The following is a 20,344-nucleotide window of genomic DNA, read 5'->3' on the forward strand; positions in this document are numbered from 1 at the left end:
ATTGAACACTTCATACATTACTCAGTGCTCATCACCATAAGTGTACCTTTTTTTTTTAAAAAAGATTTTACTTATTTATTTGTAGAGAGAGAGAGACTGAGCACAAGCAGGGGGAACAGCAGACAGAGGGAGAAGCAGGCTCCCTTCTGAGCAATGAGCCCAATGTGGAACTCGGTCCCAGGACCCTGGGATCATGACTTGAGCTGAAGGCAGACACTTAACTGACTGAGCTACCGAGGTGCCCCTCCATGAGTGTACTTTCAGTCCTCTCCACCTATTTCACCCATCCCCTCGCTCCTCTGGCAACACCAGTTTGTTCCCTGTAGTTAAGAGTCTGGTTTTTTGTTTGTCTCTTTTTTCTTTGTTCATCTGTTTGGTTTCCTTTTTTAAAAGATTTTTAAAAATTTGTTTATTTGAGAGAGAAGGAGAGAGCACCAGTGGAGGAGGATCAGAGGGAGATGGAGAAGCAGGCTCCCCACTGAGCAGGGAGGCTGAGGTAAAACCCTGGAATCATGACCTGAGTTGAAAGCAGATGCTTAAATGACTGAGCCACCCAGGCACTCTGTTTTGTTTCTTAAATTCCACATACGAACCAGTAATTCCTCTACTGGGTATTTACCCAAAGAAAATCAAAACACTAATTCGAAAAGCTATATGCACCCCTATGTTTATAGCAGCATTATTTACAATCACCAAAGTCTGGAAGCAGCCCTAGTGTTCATCCATAGATGACGGATAAAGAAGATGTGGCCTATGTATGCAATGGAATATTACCCAGCCATAAAAAGAATGAAATCGTGCCATTTGCATGAATGATCTAGAGGGTGGAATGCTAAGTGACGTCAGTCAGTCAGAGAAAGACGGATACTGTATGATCTCACTCATATGTGGAATTTCAGAATTTCGGTGACTTAACGTATCCCATCCTATGGATCCGCTAGGGTTTACCTATCCATTGCCCTGTTGTGGGACATGTAGTCTGTTTCCGTGTTTTCCGTATTATGGCTCTCAGGGCGTGTTATGAGAGATGCTTACTCACACCCCGGAGGGTGCCTTCCAGCACGGTACCAGCGCTGGCCTTCCTGGGGTACAGCGAGGTACCCAATAGGTATGTTCGGGATGAGGGCTTGGGCTGGTGGTTCACACCTGCTTCTCCCGGGAACCCCTGTTCCCAGAGGGCAGGCTCTTACTCTGAGCAGCTGGGAGGGGAGACGTGTGATGGGGCAGGTGAATCTGTCTGCTTCGGGGTCAGTATTAGGAAGTGTATTGAGGTTGCATCTCTAAGGTTTGCTCTCTAATTGCCTCGGCGCACATTGTGATTCTTGTGTATCTGCCCTATTATGATTCTCTCCTTTGTATAATTTCAGAATTGGGATTTTGGGGGTTGAAGTTGAGTGTATTCTAGGTCTTCTGATACAGTTTCGTTTCCTTCATGAGAAACTTGGTCCCAGTGTTGACTCCTGCCAGCAGAGATTAGAGTGATGATTGTCTTTGAAAGCTTAATTTTTCTTTCAATATATGTGTAGGGTGGGATTATGGATCTATCTATCTATATATTATATATGTGGGATGGGATTTTAAATATACATTTATATTTAATATATACAATATATTAAATTTTATATTACATACTATTAGTTTTCTTTATCTATTAAATATGTGTATCTGTAAATTTACATAAAAATATACATTTTAAACTTAATTTTACCCAGAATAAATATTAAAAATGGAAGGGGAGAGTATTAACATCATTTCCCTAGTTCTTTTTTTTTTTTTTTAAGATTTCATTTATTTATTCGACAGAGATAGAGGCAGCCAGCGAGAGAGGGAACACAAGCAGGGGGAGTGGGAGAGAAAGAAGCAGGCTCATAGCGGAGGAGCCTGATGTGGGGCTCGATCCCAGAACGCCAGGATCATGCCCTGAGCCAAAGGCAGACACTTAACCGCTGTGCCACCCAGGCGCCCCATTTCCCTAGTTCTAAACCATCTGGGAGTCTCATACGAAATAATTTTAGTCATTTCATTAAGTGATTTGAAAAGTAGTACTTGGAATAAGAAACAAAAATAGGAGGTTTTTTTTTAAGTTGGAGTTTTTAAAATACTTCATTTGTAGAAATAAAGAAATGTGTTCATTAGTTAAGAAGACTGGAATGAGCCCGAGAGATATCCGCTGGGCTCGCTCTTCTCCCCTCACCCGAGGTCTAAACAATGACCGGCAGTCATTGCCTTGAGAAGCTGGACTTTGTTTCATGGGTCACAGATGTGAAGACTCCAGGGGAGTTTGAATCATTTATTCTACATAGTGGTTTCCATGTTTTACCAGGAATATGGTAGCATTGTAGATATCCACTTTTTTTACATAGACTTGAAACGAAGTGAACAAAAATTCCACCGTCGTTCGGCGATGTTTGAGAGAATCTGAACCCACCTCGCCCTTAGTACCGGGTGAAATTGGCGGTGATGTGCTCATGCTTGTAGGGTTTGTAGTCGGCCACTCCTGGAAACAAGCAGAGAAGAACATGAGGCGACCGTGGTGCGTGTAACCACCCCCAGCTCCCAAAGGACCAGCCCCTTGCTAGAGGAGTAAAGTCATCCCAGGGTGAAATGGGCAGCTAGACTCGTGTGGAGGAGCATGGAACTGAGATGTAGGGGGTCTTTGTTTCCAGGCTCAGGGTTGCATGTGGAGCATGTCTTTGGACAAGCCCCTCAAGTTGTGAGAACCTCCTTTGCCCTATGTCTAAAATCACACTGATAATACTAACCCTGAAAAACGTTTTCAGGATTAAGAATAGTGACTGCCAGGTGCCAATTTAGTACCCGACACATAGTAAGTGTGCAATAAAATGACTTATTTAAGCCAAATTTAGAGCATTCAAGGTAGGAACTCATGTTCACTTTTGAAGATTTTGCAAAAAATAGGGAAGGGCAGCGGGTTGAGAATTCTTGTGTTTTGGGGCAGAAAAGTTGGATGATGGCAGTACTGATGATTAGCTTTCAAGTCACCGGGCAGTGGAAAGATAATTCCAGGCCCAGATCTTTCTGGATGTCCGAGGCCTTTCTGTTTACCATTCTTTCGCCAGAGAAAAAAGGCAATTGGCAGACATGAGAATAAGCGTGATTTAGGCTCTCAGGCAATTCTTGAGATGAAGGTGGTAGGAGAACTAATAATACTAATATTTAGCATTTGTGAATGCATGCTATGCGGAAGACATTGTACTTATTCATTTTAAACATGTTATTTCCAATTTTCACACTACCCCAAGCAGTGTTTACTATTTCCATTTCCTAACACTGGAAACTGGTTCTGAGAAGATTGATGCCTTGCCTAATGCAGCTAGTAAGTAAGAGAAGGGGCTTCTGACTAAGCCTTAGGTAACCTTGAGATCGTTATTATGTGCTTTGCTGCAGTTGAACAAATTCTGACTGGCCAGATTTTGTTAAATACCTGACAGGCTCTGAGAAAACATCTGTCCCATCGTAATCTTGGATAGTGAAGCATCTTATAAAGCTGCAGCCTCAGCTCTGCTGTGACTCTGTGTGGCTTCACATCTCCCTGCACGGTGACAATGAACATCCCCTTGACTAGGGAACATCATCCTTAGATAAAACCTCACACATGACTCTTTACCTTGGAGGGTATTTTAGTATTTGTGCAGAATTTTAAAGAATGTTAAGGTTTTGCTGAAGTCTGAGTTTCATTCTTGCCTCTTTCCCCACACAAACGTGCATACACATTCTTCTCTTTGGAGATTTTGAAGAAACGTTAGAGCAAGAAGGTGAATGAATGTTGAGTGAAGCTGTGGGGGAAGGACAGTCATGCCACAGTTCGGAAGCATGGGCTCGATGATCAGTCCCACTCTAGATGCAGGACTTGTGCAAGTCCCTTTAACGCCTCCAAGACTTAGTTTCTTTCTCTGTAGAAAAGAGAATCACCAATACCTACAGAGTTGACATGTGAAATACGATAACATCACTATGTGAAGAGCTATGTTTTCCATCCCCCATATTTGTTTCCCACTGGCAATGAAATCACTGTGCTTTTGTTTTACACATTGATGTTTAATTTTTTTTAAGATTTCATTCATTTATTTGACAAAGAGAGACAGCCAGCGAGAGAGGGGACACAAGCAGGGGGAGTGGGAGAGGAAGAAGCAGGCTCATAGCGGAGGAGCCTGATGTGGGGCTTGATCCCAGAACGCTGGGATCACGCCCTGAGCCGAAGGCAGACGCTTAACCACTGCGCTACCCAGGCGCCCCGTGATGTTTAATTTTTAAATCCTAAAGTGGTCATCTTCTTAGATCACATACTACTTTTTCTACCTTTTTTTCTTTCTTTCTTTCTTTTTTTTTTTTGGTCTCTCACATTATCTGCTTTTCTCTTTTTCAGCTCTTATTGCTTTAAGTAGGTCAGTCCACTTTTCTTGGTCACTGAATATGTCCCCATTGGCTCAGAGTGGAGTCAAGGTTCTTGATTTTTGAAAAAGCTATTTTAGAAAGCCAGCCACCTGTTCTATCTATCATCCATCTATCTACCCATCATATATGTATCATTCAATTGAATCACTGTATATATATTCATAATATGTATGTGTACATACATATATGTGTCATCGTATGTATTCATACAATCTCACAGTTATTTGATTAAATGAATGAGTGAATGAAATAAGGAAATGAAAGAAAGTAGCCTGCAGACTATGGAAGAAATTCCCAGATTCCTTTCTTTTTCTCACCTTCATTCAAAGGTGTTTTGCCACTAAGGAATTGCCAGTATGTCCGCTCCTGAACATTTTCAGCAACATTGTTGATAGAGGAGACGACAAGGCCCCAGGATGTCATTGTGGTTTCAAATCTGTAAGAATAAAATCATATGTGATTAATGTGATCTAAGTCAGGCAATAAGGGGTTAAGGTGAAGGGGCAGAGACATTGTAAATGCTTTAGAGATCAGATAAAACCACATTCAAAGTATCATGTCATCCACATAAAGTATCCCCAAATTACTAGAACTCATACAGTAATTCAGCAATGTGGCAGGATACAAAATCAATGCACAGGAGTCAGTTGCTTTTCTACACACTAACAATGTAACTGTAGAAGGAGAAATTAAGGAATCAATTCCATTCACAATAGCACCAAAAACCATAAGATACCTAGAAATAAACCTAACCAAAGAGGCAAGGGATCTCTACTGTAGAAACTACAGAACACTTAGGAAAGAAATTGAGGAAGACACAAAAAGATGGAAAAACATTCCATGCTCATGGGTTGGAAGAATAAACATTGTTAAAATGTCTATCCTGCCCAGAACAATTTACACTTTCAATGCCATCCCTATTAAAATGCCATCGGCATTTTTCAAAGAGCTCGAACAAAGAATCCTAAAATTTGTATGGAACCAGAAAAGACCCTGGATCACCAAGGGAATGATAAAAAGAAAACAAAGCTAGAGGCATCACATTGCCTGACTTCAAGCTATATTACAAGTGTGATCACCAAGACGGCATGGTATTGGCACAAAAACAGACACATAGACCAATGGAACTGAATAGAGACTCCAGTAATGGACCCTCAATTCTATAGTCCACTAATCTTTGACAAATCAGGAAAAAATATCCAATGGGAAAAAAGACAGTCTCTTCAATAAGTGGTGCTGGGAAAATTGGACAGCTGCATATAGAAGAATGAAACTAGACCGTTTCCTTACACCATAGACAAAGATGAACTCAAAATGGATGAAAGACCTCAATGTGAGGCAGGAATCCATCGAAATCCTAGTGGAGAACATAGGCGGTAAACTCTTCGACATTGGCCACAGTAACTTCTTTCAAGACACGTCTCCAAAGGCAAGGGAAACAAAAGCAAAAATGACCTTTTGGGACTTCATCAAGATAAAAAACTTCTGCACAGCAAAGGAAACAGTCAACAAAACTAAGAGGCAGCCCACGGAATAGGAGAAGGTAATTGCAAATGACATTACAGATAAAGGGCTGATATCCAAGATCTATAAAGAACTTCTCAAACTCAACACTCAAAAAACAAATAATCCAGTCAAAAAATGGGCAGAAGACATGAACAGATACTTCTCCAGAGAAGACATACGAATGGCTAACAGACATATGAAAAAATGCTCAACATCATTAGCCATTAGGGAAATACAAATCAAAACCAGAATGAGATACCACCTTACACCAATTAGAATGACAAAAATTAACAAAACAGGAAACAACAAATGTTGGCGAGGATGTGGAGAAAGGGGAATCCTCTTACGCTGTTGATAAGAATGCAGGCTGGTACAGCCACTCTGGAAAACAGTATGGAGGTTCCTCAAGATGTTAAATATAGAGCTACCCTATGACCCAGCAATTGCACTACTAGGCATTTACCCTGAAGATACAGATGTAGTGAAAAGAAGGGGCACCTGCACCCAGTGTTCATAGCAGCAATGTCCTCAGTAGCCAAACTGTGGAAGGAGCCAAGATGTCCTTCAACAGATGTATGGATAAAGAAGATATGGTCGATATATACAACGGAATATTATTCAGCCATCAGAAAGGATGAATACCCACCATTTGCATCAACTTGGATGGAACTGGAGGGGATAGTGAAGTAAGTCAAGCAGAGGAAGATAATTATCGTATGGTTTCACTTATATGTGGAACATAAGCAATAGCATGGAGGACCATGGGGTAAGGGAGGGAAATCTGAAGGGGGAGAAATCAGAGGAGGAGATGATCCATGAGAGACTATGGATCCTAGGAAACAAACTTAGAGTTTCATAGGAGAGGGGGCTGGAGGGAGGGGGTAACAGGGTGATGGGCATTAAGGAGGGCATGTGTAGTGATGAGCACTGGGTGTTATATGTAGCTAATGAATCACTGAGCACTATATCAAAAACTAACAGTGTACAATACAATGGCTAACTGAACATAATACAAAAATGTCTGCCTTTAGGTAGAAATGAAATTAATACAAATTAAAAATATGTTTATTTAAAGAAAAACATCCTCAAAAGAGAAATTGCAAATGACTAATGGATATGAAATTACTTCCCTTGGAATTAAATGAAATTTAAATGAATGGAGTTTTTAAAAAAACCTATCAGTAAGCAAATTTTTAAAAATGTAAATGCCCAACAATGGGTGAATACTTACATGAGTGATGGGATGAATATCCAAGATTGAATTTTTTTTGCAGTGACGAAATTGTATTTTTCAATAATTTTAAATGACATTAAAAATGCTCGTGCAATAATTGTGAACTGATAATGTGGGACACAAATTTTACACGAAATAACTATCCCATCCATGTGAGGGATTACAACTATTTATAAGATGCATAGAAAAAAACACCTACAAAATTATAAAGAAATGTCAACAGCGATTATATTGTGGACGTACTGTAGATGCTTTGTTTTGCTCTTTTTAAAAAAATATTTAAAGTCAATTAACATACAGTGTATCACTAGTTTCAGAGGTGCTTTGTTTTCTTTCTGTATCACCCCCCAACTGTCTACTGTATGTATTTATGACATTCACAGTCAGAAAAAGAAAAACCAGGCAAAATTAAAGCTAAGCTCAGAGAAGTAGTAAGGTATATTCAGAGGGTATTTGAAAACTAGGTATTCTGGAAATGCAACTTTTATCCTGACCTGTCTGTGGGAGTAGGGAAGTTACGGAGCTGGGCTGCGGACAGCAGGCACAGTGTATGGAACCTAACCCTGTGGAATGGATTCCACATACTACTCAGTTGTCACTTGGGCTTGGTCAGTCTTTCTTTCTGGCATCTCTCTGCAGAATTTGGGTCATGTCATCTTTCCTTTGAAAGGCTCTTCTCTTTTCCTTTCCGGGACTTGGCATTATTCCCTCTGCTCCTCCTGTGAGCTTAGTCTTCTCCATATTTCTCTACTGCTTTCTTTTCTTGCAAACTATAAAGACATCCCAAGGTTTAATTTTATTTCTTGGGATTTATTTCTGTATTCTGCCCTTTCCCAACAGTGCAGTGGAAGGAACGTGAGCTTCACAGTCAAGTCTGGGTTCAGATCTCAACTGTATTAGTTACACATCATGTGATCTCAGGAACGTTACTTAGCCTCTTTGGGCCTATGTGGTGCTATCTGTAAAATGGGCATTTAGATCATGGTGGTTGGTTGGTTTGTTTTTTAAAGTGGGCTCTACGCCCAGCATGGGGCTTGAAGTCACAATCGTGAGATCAAGAGTCGCATGCTCTGCTGACTGAGCCAGCCAGGCGCCCTGGACTTGTGGCTTTGTTGGGAGCTTGTCCCTGCTACTTATTCCGCAACTTCAGTCATCACCTCTATCTGAGGACCATCCGACCTCTTTTGCCTGTCCTGACCTCTTTTTCTAGGCCTTCATCTAAACCTCCAAAAGCGCCCTAATGTTTCTGTTTTGAACTCCCACAATTAGACATGTCTAAAGGAATTAAGTCTTTTTCTCTGAAACACATTCTTTCCTCCTGCCAGTCCTATCAAAGTTTGGAAGCTTATCTCTCTTACCCACCCTCCTGCATCCAGTACTCACAGAGCCAAGTGGCATCTTCCTTGGGCTGAATCTGTTTATCCTAGATGGAGTCTTCATCACCTCACAGATTCATTACCTCAGGCAAGCCCCAGATCTCCTCCTTGTCTCCCATTCTCGAATCAATTAACATTTTACAACATGACTTTTCTTACTTAGAAACTTGCAGTGCTTTCTCTAATAGGAAGTCTGATCACCTTAGCCTGGTTTTTCAGACTTTTTCCAATACCACCCAGTCTATTCTTCCACGTTACTCGCTTGATTCAGTCCGGTATTCTCTTCTCTAGTCAAGCTGGCCTACTCACTGACCCTGAAGTCCTTGCTTATTCCTGTCTTGAATGCTTTGTTCTAGCCATTCCCTCTTCCTAGAATGCCCTCTTCTCCTATCTTCCTGACGGCACTTATTCCTCAAATGGGGTCCAAAGCCACAAGCCTTCCCGGACTGCTCTAACCCACGATTGACTCTCTCCCTTTGAATTCCTGTTCGTAAAACTCCATCATACGTTGACTTGTGTGATTGAATTTTTCCTCAGCGCCTTGCTTGTTACTAGATTTCAAGCTTCTCAAGGGGTCATGAGATGAAGATCTGTTAAATTATCAGAAGGGAAAAAAAGTAAGAAAAGGAAGGAAGGAGAGAATGGGAATTCAGGTGGAGCCTGGGGAGAATGGTGGATGCTGCTTGAAGCACGCACTTGAACATGGAGTTTCTGCGCTGTGCTTCCTCTAGGACGACAAGTAGCACGGATCCAGGTTTCACACTCACGTCCATGGTCTCATTGAAGAAGAGCTCCACCCCCCTCAGCTGGTTATTTATGGTGTATATGACGGTGATGTTGGGTGCTGTGGTGGGAACAGGGCTGGGTTGGTTGGGGAGAGTTGGTTGCACTTCATGACCTGTGAAGAGCGAAGAGGCCACATTTGTTAAAGGTTATGGGTTTGTATAACGGCGCAAAAATCTCTGTTATTGGCAACTCATCCTTAAAAACATTTCAAGAAATGGCAATGATTTTGTGTCCTTTGTGGGTTGTGCTGAGGAACTGGTGTGATCTATGAAGTCTCATTTCCATTCTAGAGAATTGTTCATAGCTGAAGAGCTGACGGCTAGTTTTATAGTGAACGTTAGTTTTGTTAAAAGAATTTATAACCAGAAGGGAGGATGGTAGCCCTAAGTCATATTTTACATGATTGAGTTCTGTTCAGGTGTGGGCTTTTTTGGCAACACTATGAATCTGGAAGCAAAGGTAGTGAATTTCAGACCCTTTAAAAAACATCTGGGCAACTGTAGTGTAGAGTCCTAGGAAAGACTCCATGGCCACCTTGTCAAGGTTGGGAAATCACTGGTAAGCAGCCTAAGGAGTTAGGTGAACGTGGCCATGTTTGCGTGGTTGAGATCAGGTTGCTTGTTTGTAGTCTCTATAAACTCTGTACTGAGATAGGCAAGGAGTTTAGTAATCGCTGCTTATCTCAACAAATCCATGCAACATAAGACAAACAGTACTTTATACTAGTATTTGATTAGAAAGAAGAGCTGGAGGTATCTTTGCGAAGACTCGTTATCTCTGGAGTGATAAAATTTTTGTGCAGGACTCCCACTTTCTTCATGCATATTTCTACAAAGTTTGAATTTTAAGTATCTCTGTATTACATTTTTAATTGGATAAAATAGATATATGTAAAATAAAAAGATAATGTGCCATGTTTCCATCCCATTCCTTTCCTGTGCCAGGAGCACCAAGGCTTCCTATTTAGATCTCCGAGTCTGGGCTTACATGCAACTCCGTTCTTCTCATAAGTCTCTCAGACCAGGTCAATGATTGGTCACACTTTCTTTGCTATGCACTACATGTGGCTTCTATTCCTATTTAATACTTATTTCATTCTTCCAAATGTAGTTTTTGTCTGCATATCCATCTCCTGACCTTGTAAAGAGCAGATATCATAAGATAGTGTATAATGTTTGGTGCATTTGTCAAATGAATGAAGGAAGTTATATATCATCTGATTGCTAAGAGGATGGACCTCCCCTCTTCACCAGCATCTCACAAAATGCTATGCCTACAGAAAGTACTCACTTAATGTGTACTGAATGACGTAGACATGGGGGCTGAATTTTGAGGGCAGGCTGCACACAGCACTTGGGGATTGGATATCAGATATGGTTCTGCCTACATAACAACCCTATATGCCACTGAAAATAGATCCACATATAATTACTGGCATAAGTTGCCACTTTATGACATAAGGAAAGGCAGATGGTAAGAGTTCTTACCCGGGCTGCAGGACACATGGGGCACATCCAGGTATGTCTTGCCTTTCAGCGAAGGGAGGATTTGGGCAATGGACATGGGATTGTGGAATTTCCCATGCTCAATCTCCGTAAGTATGGTGTCCATGGTCTTCTGGCAGTTCCACTCCTTGTTAGGTTGCTTAGGTGTCACAGAGAGAGCCTGGGACAGGAGAGAGAATGAGAGATTGATTAGGCATGGCTGGGAGTTGGCCTCTATAAACTTTATAAGAGATATACTTGATCACTGATCTTGGGGATCACCAGAGTCCAAAAGTTTGGGACATTGTCTGTCTTGTTCACTGCTGCACCCCCACCTCTTAGCTCAGGGTCTGTCACATAGCAGTCACACAGCAAATATCTGTGCACCAATCAGATTTGGGGAACACTATTAGGGCTGCTGTATTTATAGCATGTGTATATAAAACGGTTCTTGGATGTAGAATGAAGGTGAGAGCCAGGCAAAGCAAGTTCAGGGACACTGTTTGTCTGGGCCATCTGGCCATCTGAACATAGCAGTGCTCTTTTGTGTTGTTCTGCACACCCTTTGGTGCACTCCTCCCATACTTTGTGATCATGTCAGGACAGTCAGCCAGAGGCTTCACAACCCTGGACACAGGGGTGGACTCATGGCCTGGGCTGGGCTAATCATAGAGTGCCATCCTTTTGGTGACAGTGATTAGTGGACACACACACTAGCCAGTGTCGTTCCCTGACATACAAACATTCAGAGAGAGAAGCATGTCTTTCTCTCCAGGTAAGCATTGGGCTGCTAATGACCATCTTCCTCAGCCACTTTGAAGCTGTGCAGTAGGAGACAGTGAGGAAACCCAGGGCTGAGCGATGAAAACAGAGTGGTGCCTGAAAGCGCAATTGAGTCCTTTATTCTGGTTAATCCTGAAACTGTTTAATCTAGCCCTGGACGTTCTAGTTTATAATGTGAAATAGCAAATCCCCCATTTTTTTCTTAAGCAAAAATGATTTGGGTTTCTGTTATTTGCAAAATGATTCTTGATGAATGCACAAAGCAATTCATTCTACTTTGCTGAGATTTATATCACATGAGTAAAATAGAAATCATAATTTCTGCCTACCTTTGTGGGTTCACTTGAGGTTCAGATGTGGAACAATAAGCAAAAGCATTTCGTAATGTGTGGTATATAAGCTGTCATCACCACCTCCCTCCCTTTAGTGGTGTGCTGACCATGACCTTCATAGTACGTCAGGGGTTTGACATACTGTGAGATAGTATGAGATTGCCGGTGACCGAGTCACCTGAAGCTCGGAATAGGAAATGGGAGAAGAGAGAGTCGAGTCAGAAATGGCTTTGTGAGCCAAAGGCAGCTGATGAGCAACCAGACAGTTTTGACAGGTGTGACCGTCACTATGAGCTTTGGCAATCATGGACCTCGGCTCTTGCCAGAGGTCACCTTACAGGGCAGCTTGGCTGAAGAAGCATCAGGTGGGTACTCCTCAGCAGCCAGATCTTGTTCTCTTGCCATATTCACCTCTCAGATCCCAAAAGCAAGATGTATCCCCTTGGGATAAGACATGACCAATGCCAACACTCTAGAGAGGAATAACACATTACCCTGTGAGAAGTCATTATAACTTTGCATGAAGATGTTTATCAGATCTTTTCCAAGTTAAATCCCCATCAGAGGAATTTTGAAAGCTTTGGAATACTGATGGAGGGAAGAGGAGAAATTCTGCAACAGAGGACGTGCCTCATGAGTGCCTAGGGAAGCCATGTGGGTGGCCCAGGCCACTTGAAGGGCACTGACATCCTGGAAGAGGATGAATAAAGGTTGAAGAGGAAGCTTCACACCCCGCTATTCTGCTGGGAGAGGTCATGAACAATTACTGAGCACCACATGGTGCTTGTGATTTTTTAAAAAATACCTTCGCGGGGCGCCTGGGTGGCTCAGTCGTTAAGCGTCTGCCTTCGGCCCAGGGCGTGATCCCAGAGTCCTGGGATCGAGTCCCACATCAGGCTCCTCTGCTATGAGCCTGCTTCTTCCTCTCCCACTCCCCCTGCTGGTGTTCCCTCTCTCGCTGGCTGCCTGTCTCTCTATCAAATAAATAAAATCTTAAAAAAAACCTTCGCAACACTGTTTTTATGGGGAAAGTGAAATTCAGAGAAATTCAATATTTGCCCACAATGGTGGCAGATCTGGGATTCAAACTCAAGTTGTGACATCTTGAGAGCCATTTGCTTTTCCACACCAGTACATTTAAAATTAGAAAAAAAGTTGCGTATTAGATATCTGGTGATTTCAGACTTCAGGCTGTTTGGGTAAACTCTAGATATGTGCCATAACTCGAGTAGGGAGAGGTTATGTATCCTAACTGGTTAGAAATCCATATGACCTGTGATATCTGGATAAAGATGAGGTCTTGCCTTTTCATAAATAAAGCTTTAATTCTTAGGTACAGCTTATCAGAGTGTACCCTGTGGGTGATAAAATCCCAAACAGAATTCAAAAACCAAACTAGCAAAAGCAAAAAGCAAACATTTCTCTGGCACTAAGGGGAAGCAAGTTTATTTTAAGTGAGTCATAGATAAAACCCATCTTATATCCCTTCCAGACTGCCTCTGATATTTCACAAAACTTTCTAGACCGGAGCCCTGGGATTGTTCTCGGATGATTCAGCCACGGTAACAGTCTTTTTTTCCATGGCCAATCTTCATTCACCTTAACGTGACCTGGAAGCTGATGTTGTTCTCATTAGTTGCTCCTATACATGGCACATTGGAGTGGGGATTTTGTATTTACTTTTATGTTTAACATGAACTAATTTCTAGTCTGTTTATGTCCTTTGCTAATTTCTTTTTTTTTTTTTTTTTTAAGATTTTATTTATTTATGTGACAGAGAGACAGCCAGCGAGAGAGGGAACACAGCAGGGGGAGTGGGAGAGGAAGAAGCAGGCTCATAGCGGAGGAGCCTGATGTGGGACTCGATCCCGGAACGCCAGAATCACGCCCTGAGCCGAAGGCAGACGCTTTAACGACTGCGCTACCCAGGAGCCCCCCTTTGCTAATTTCTAATGTGTAGAACATCAGGGCCAGTCTCTGCTCCTCTCCTCAAAGGGTTTTTTTCTACCACCAGTCCGGAGGTATATTAGGTTTAGGGCTGGCATTGTAATTCCATGGTTCTCTGTTTCCTGGGCTTTCTGAGTTGAGAGGGTCGTGATATAGTTTTTCTATGAATTACATTAGGCATTTTGGGACTTTGGAGCACAGACTTCTCAGTTTGGACTAGAGGATTTGGCCACAGATGACCCTTTAATTTCTGAGTCTAGTTGTTATCTGTCCCCACTCTCATGAGTATGTCTTCCATGGGAGGGTGCTGCCCTAATCAACCCTAATCAGTAGGGGTTGGCATGTGGAGATATATCAAGCAGCGTCTTATGGAATCCAAGCCTGGGATCTATACTAGGGAAACATAGGATTGAGTATGGACACGGTACCAGACACACCTGGTTCTGCCATTTAGACCACTGTGTGAGGTTGAAATGAGATCGAGATTATAAAAGAGCTTGACAAGTCAGCTCTAGGTTGGTTTCACTAGTCAGTTTGAACACAAGCCCACATTTTCTGGATCAAGATAAAGGGCTGGAAAAAGCACACTTGACTGGCAAGATGGAATCAGAAAATTCCATTTTTTTGAGGATCTATTTTAATATCCGTATTTTTTATACATCAAATTTTCATCAATCTATAATTATTGTGAACAAACATCATTATCAGTAATAACCTGATATGTTTCTGGGATTTATTTCTTTTTCCAAGGAAGAGAAAAGAATTCATATAGTTTTATTTTCACACTTTACCTATGAGGTAGGGAGGAATTAACACCTGCTTTTTCCAGTAGAGAAACTGGGACAAACACCACAAGGAATGTACCTCAGGTCATACTAGCTGGTCTTTCCCAGAGATATTACAAGAAGCCTGGTCTCTTGATCCTACAATCCAATAATCTTATCCAACACAGCCTAGTATTGGCATGGACCCAACAAAGAGCATGGGTGATATGTTTACCTGCATGGCAAGGCCAGTACTGTAGATGTCTCCAATGATGCCATTATCTTTGATCCTCATGCTGATATTCTTCACGGCTTCCTCTAGTACCTGACTGAACAGGATTCTGTAACCCTCCTCTGAACCTTCTGGGATCTTGTTGTACATACAAGTCAGAGCCAAGGTCGCCATCGCTCCTGTGTCTGTGAAGCACAGTTGGAGGGGGGTGGGTAAGACAACCATCACCACAACAGTGTGAACAACTAACATTTACTGTGTGCTTATTGTCTTCCAGCTACATTAGCTCCTTTATTCTTCAGGACAACCTGTGAAATAGGACCTATAATTAACTCCACTGAAGAGATAAGGAAATGGAGGCTCATAGAGGCCAAGGATGGCCCAAGGCCACACAGCTGGTAAGTAGCAGTGCCAAGACCTGAACCCAGGTCTGTATGACTCCACAGCTCATGCTTTTAATTTATGTAGGCCAGTGCTTTATTCAATCTCATTTTTCTTGTCCCAGTGTTTCTCTCTAAAAATGTCACCAGTTCTTGAAGGCCCAGCCATCACCACCTCTCAGTGAAGCCTTCTTTGGTCTGCCCAGTGCCACAGGTGCAGTCTCTCTTCTGAACTTTTTTTTTAAAGTAGGCTCCATGCCCAGTGTGGAGCCCAATGTGGGCTTAAACTCACAATCCTGAGATCAAGACCCAAGCTGAGGTCAACAGTCAGACACTTAACTGACTAAGCCACCCAGGCACCCCACTTTTCTGAACGTTTTTAGCCTGTGTTGTTTGGACCTGTTTTGCAGTCTCAGTACTCTCTGCTCTGTTTTGTTGTTACTGTGCTCCATGAGCTCCTGGATGGTGGGAACTTTGCACCCCCCAGACCACCCGGCACAGGGTCATTTTCATTATTTGCATGGGAAAGTGTATGTGGACTGAATGAACAAGCCCTGGCAGGACAAGACAGAACAAATGAAAGACTTGCCAGATGACTCTTTCTCTGATCTTGTTCTCCCTACTGTAATCTCCACCTGAATTTCTATAACCTAATTAAGGATGACAGTGTTGTTGAAACCAATGTTGGCCAGGAAGTCAAATCTCCTGAACTGACAGACACCCTAGCAATGCATGAGGTCCCAGATGGAAAACAGAGGCCCGTCTGCCCTTGAGCCACAGGGAGGGTACTAGAGTACTTGACTGTTGGTCTGAAAGAGCTTGAAATGAGAGAGTTTGCCTGAAACGAGAGAGGCTGTAGAGGCAGGGTGGATAATGGGGTGAAAACCTGAGATGCGCTATTGCTTGAGAGTGGTGAAGGAGAAAAGGTGACCATGAGTGAAGGGCACATGATAATGTCCTCAAAGCGGGTGTTATTCAGGGCAGGTTTCGTGGTTTGCCGAAGGGTGGACAGAAAAGGACTTGGTGTTGTAGGGGAAAAAGCTTCTCATCACAAGCAGCCGTAAGGTTGCAGAATGAAGAAATAGCGTGGTTCCAGTGTATCCTTGAGGGGAGGAGCATCATGGGTTTAGGGTTCAGAGAGTATCTTTTTACTAGAAAGAGAATATCAGGATGTTACAAGGAGAAACTTCAAGAACAGAGAGTGGAATCATCAGTAGTGATAAAAGAGAGGGTTCAGGGTGCCTGGGTGGCTCAGTCAGTTAAGCATCCGAGTCTTGGTTTCAGCTCAGGTCATGATCTCAGGGTCATGAGATGGAGCCCCGTGTCCGGGTTTGCGGTAAGTGTGAAGTCAGCTCGAGATTCTCTTTCTCCCTCTTCTTCTACCCCTCTCCCTGCTCTCTTTCTCTCTCTCTAAAATAAATAAATGAATCTTTAAAAAGGTTTCGGGGTAAGACTGAGTCTAGACATTGATTTAATCATTTAAGAATTTGCCTGGGAATAACCGCTGACTTGGGTGACTTGTTTATTGTTCCCAGTAGACATTCTGTCATTGTCAGACATTTCAAGTATTGTCCTGGTTTGTTTTACTGTCTCCCTTTCATTTATTCCTTAATTCACATGTCCAACAAATATTTGTTAAGTGCCTTCCATCTGCAGACATTTTCATGATCCTCGGCTCCTCCTCCATGGAAAGCTGTCCCCCCCCCCCCCCCCATTGAGTGCCCTTGATGTTCCCAGCTGAGGGCAGTGTTTGGAAGTGGCAACCAACTTACCCATATTGAAGGGGGAGGAACTGAACCTCAGGATCTTGGCAAAGCGGGCTGCTATGGGTAAGGCCGTCTTTGGGTTCTCCTGGCACAGTGCCAGGACTGCCAGACTGGGCCCATAGAAGGTTGGAGCTGGGGCATCGGGGCCTGGGAAGGGGACAGAGGGTCTCTGTGAGATTAACATTCACCATAATGAGGACATTTGTGAAAAAGGTAAAAGTCAAACATTTTAAGTAAAAATTTCTAGAGAACTTGTCCAAAAAGAAAGACTCCATATTGGCAAAAACTAGCTTTAACATTTCTCAGAATAAGAATGTCACCCAGCAGGACAAGAGAATAAAAGGAATGACTGTCTTCAGGTGGTGGCATGAGTCTGTGTCCCCGGGATAGTGGTCTTCTCTAGTTCATTGGAATAGAAATGAATATCTCACGGCGGGATTATCTGAGGGATCCTGAGTGGAGGTAGCTTCTGTCTCTTCCCTCACTTTCCACACACCCATCTTTTTCTTTCTAGGTTTAATATTCTCAGGAAGGACCATTTGCCTCACTCTCCCCTTCCTTCTGATGAGGTCTTACTTGAAGGTGGCCAGGTTTCCATTTGTCTCTGTAGAATTGATACTTTATTCCCAGGGTCTCGACAGGAGGAGTTGAGGGCCATGATGATAAGGGCGAGCTGACCAATGGTTAGGTCTGTGGAGGAGAGAACAAGATAGTCACAGAGGTATTCTCAGGGGAGAGTGTGCCAGGGGCCAGGGCTGAGCTCTCTGCTTCTTGTCCAGATCATGTTGATTTTTAATAATGCGATTGGATATTTTTTTTTTAATTTATTTTTAAGTAATCTCTACACCCAGTGTGGGACTCGAGCTCACAACCTGGAGATCAAGAGCCACGTGTTACCCCCACCGAGCCAGCCACGTGCCTCTAGATAGTTTTTTGATCTTGTTTTTCTTAAGCAAAGAAGTATGGAAAAATGCTCAAGGAGTGTTTAACCTGGTGACCACTGTGTGACTTGGCAACTTCATCAGGAATCCCCTGTATCTATTTTAGAAAAGCAGCAAGAGCACCCATACAGATTCATACCTGAAAATAACTTTATTATCTAACTTGATCCTCAAGACAACTCCTGTGAGGTGGGCAGAACTGAGATTTGATTATTATTATCATTGCTATCATTACTGTTGATGTCCTTGTTATTAGAATCATCTGTATTTTGCAGGTGAAGCAGTGAGGTTGGTGCAGCTCTGCTTAGGGTCACAGAGTTAGTAAGTGGCGGGGCCAGAGCTGCAAGCCTGCTCTTTTCACATCTGGTCTAGGGCTTGTTCTGCTTTCCTGTCTAGCTCTACAAATGCTCTGACTTCACACACCTTTCTTTCCAGGTGCATAGGGAAAGGTGTTTGGGTGATTCAGGTACAATCACAGGTGGTATTGGGGTGGGGGCGGGGCTGGGATCTGGGGCAGGAGAATCAGGGAGCACGTGGAGGGGCTCTGACTTCTCACCGGCTGTGTCACTGGCCATGAGCTTGTCAGTCAGGAGCTTCTGGGCCTCCACGTTGTAGGCTCCGGCCAGGTTCATGGCAATCAGGACGCTGGGATTTGGGTGGGCGGAGCTGGTCACAGAGTTCTCCATGAGCACTTGTATGCCATCAACCAAGGACTGCTTTGCCAGGGGAACCGCTGAGAGGAGAAAAGTCATTTAGTAAACCCCTAATCCTCTCTCTCTCATCTCAGAAACATGTTTCCTGAGTGTCTGTCTGTTAGAAGATGGGATTAGTTAGCATTAGTATTCTCAGGGACACCCTCGGTGGGGGTGATTATTATTATTATTTTTGGAGGGGGGTGCTTATTAAAGAGAGATGGAGAAAACGTTGAGATTTTCTTTTGAGGCCAGTTAGACCCAACATCTTCTCAAATAACCCTTATATTTATCAAAATGGTTTCTCACTTAGGAAGTTCAAGCAATATGGCTCATGGCCATTTCATATTATTTCTAGCATATTCCTAGAAATCACTAATTTCCTTGCAGTTTTTTCTCACTCTTTTTTTAAAGTTAATTTTTTTGGGGTGCCTGGGTGGTATAGTTGGTTAAGTGTCCGACTCTTGATTTTGGCTCAGGACCTGAACTTAGGGTCCTGGGATCGAGCCCCACGTCCAGCTCTCTGCTAAGCATGGAGTCGGCTTGGGATTCTCTCTCTCCCTCTCCCTCTGCCCTTTCCCACCCTTCTCTCTCTTTCTCTCAAATAAATAAAATCCTGAAAAAATATAAAGTTACTTATTTATTTGAGAGAGAGAGAGAGAGAGAGAGTGTGTGTGTGTGTGTGTGTGTGAGCGAGCCTCTGGGCCAGCAGGGAGAGGAACAGAGGAAAAGGGACAAGCCGACTCCTTGCTGAGAGCAGCACCCAATGCAGGGCTCAATCCCACGACCCTAAGGTCATGACCTGAGCTGAAATCAAGAGTTGGACACTCAACTGACTGAGCCTCCCAGGTGACCCCCCCTTAAAGATTTTATTTTTAAGTAATCTCTGCACCCTACATGAGGCTCGAATTTACAACCCTAAGATCAAGAGGTCCATGTTCTTCCAAATGAGCCAGCCAGGCACCCCCTTTTTTTCTCAGTCTTACGTGAAACATACGGAAGACTTGGGATATGACCTGTCCTCGGCGAGTACCAACACCCCCCCCCCCCCCAGCAGTGGCACTTACTCAGAACAGCTCTGAGTGTCTCTCTTTGTGCCACCAGCCATCATTCCTGCACCAGTATGTCCACATCTTAAGGTCAAATGCATAGACTTGCCTCTCCAAGAACGTAGGCTGTTTGGCCAGGAAAGATGAAGCAGGCACTCACCCTGACTCACCCACTTTGAACTCCTGCAGTGATTGCTGTTTTCAGTCACTTTCTCCTCAGCAGACCTCCATGTGTGAGGTTTCCCCTGTCCCCGGGGGAACTGCTTCCCTGACCTTTCCGGAAGGAACACCATACTCACAGCATGAGCTTCGGGTCCAGGTGCTGGTCCCAGCCGCAGCCCAGAGAAGGGGCAGGATGTGGAGGGTGAACCAGGTCATCCCACTCTCTTGTCCAGTATACGTCCCGTGCACAGATCCCTGTGTTGGAGAGTGGGGTGTTTCTCTACTTTCTCTTATATATGCTGCTTTTTGTAAAACAGTCTGCCGTCCTCCCACTTCTGGCCACTCCTAACCACTTACATTGACCTCTCTTTCTCTGATAGAACTAATTTGCATATGCTTATCTAAGTTCCGTCCTATCAATCCAACAAGGTGTGTGGAAGTGACTTCTAGGTGGCAGAGTCAGAGGAGACACTTGGGGCCACTGAGTTTGCAGT

General features: G+C 43.2%; 1 protein-coding gene and 1 long non-coding RNA gene across 3 annotated transcripts in view; one reads left to right on the forward strand and one right to left on the reverse strand.

Moving 5' to 3' along the window:
• The window catches only part of LOC125281556 (uncharacterized), a 148,300-nt gene that overhangs the window by 6,642 nt on the left and 121,314 nt on the right, over nucleotides 1–20,344 (forward strand). The window contains exon 3 of the long non-coding RNA XR_008961051.1: nucleotides 15,138–15,258. This is a non-coding gene — a long non-coding RNA (uncharacterized LOC125281556). The remainder of the gene's footprint in view (nucleotides 1–15,137; nucleotides 15,259–20,344) is intronic.
• Nucleotides 2,078–20,171, reverse strand: CBLIF (cobalamin binding intrinsic factor). 2 transcript variants are annotated; one of them, XM_048215321.2, is made up of 9 exons: nucleotides 19,988–20,171; nucleotides 18,504–18,680; nucleotides 17,583–17,696; nucleotides 17,013–17,153; nucleotides 14,864–15,045; nucleotides 10,806–10,983; nucleotides 9,229–9,430; nucleotides 4,734–4,852; nucleotides 2,078–2,497 (listed from the first exon to the last, which is right to left on the reverse strand). In XM_048215321.2, exons 1-9 carry the CDS (start codon nucleotides 20,064–20,066, stop codon nucleotides 2,436–2,438), a joined length of 1,254 nt encoding a protein of 417 aa, XP_048071278.1. In that variant the 5' UTR covers nucleotides 20,067–20,171; the 3' UTR covers nucleotides 2,078–2,435. The 2 variants fall into 2 exon arrangements, with proteins under 2 accessions (XP_048071278.1, XP_057173256.1); XM_057317273.1 differs by lacking the exon at nucleotides 17,013–17,153.

This window comes from Ursus arctos, unplaced genomic scaffold (genome assembly GCF_023065955.2).
Source record: "Ursus arctos isolate Adak ecotype North America unplaced genomic scaffold, UrsArc2.0 scaffold_23, whole genome shotgun sequence".
NCBI lineage: Eukaryota > Metazoa > Chordata > Mammalia > Carnivora > Ursidae > Ursus > Ursus arctos.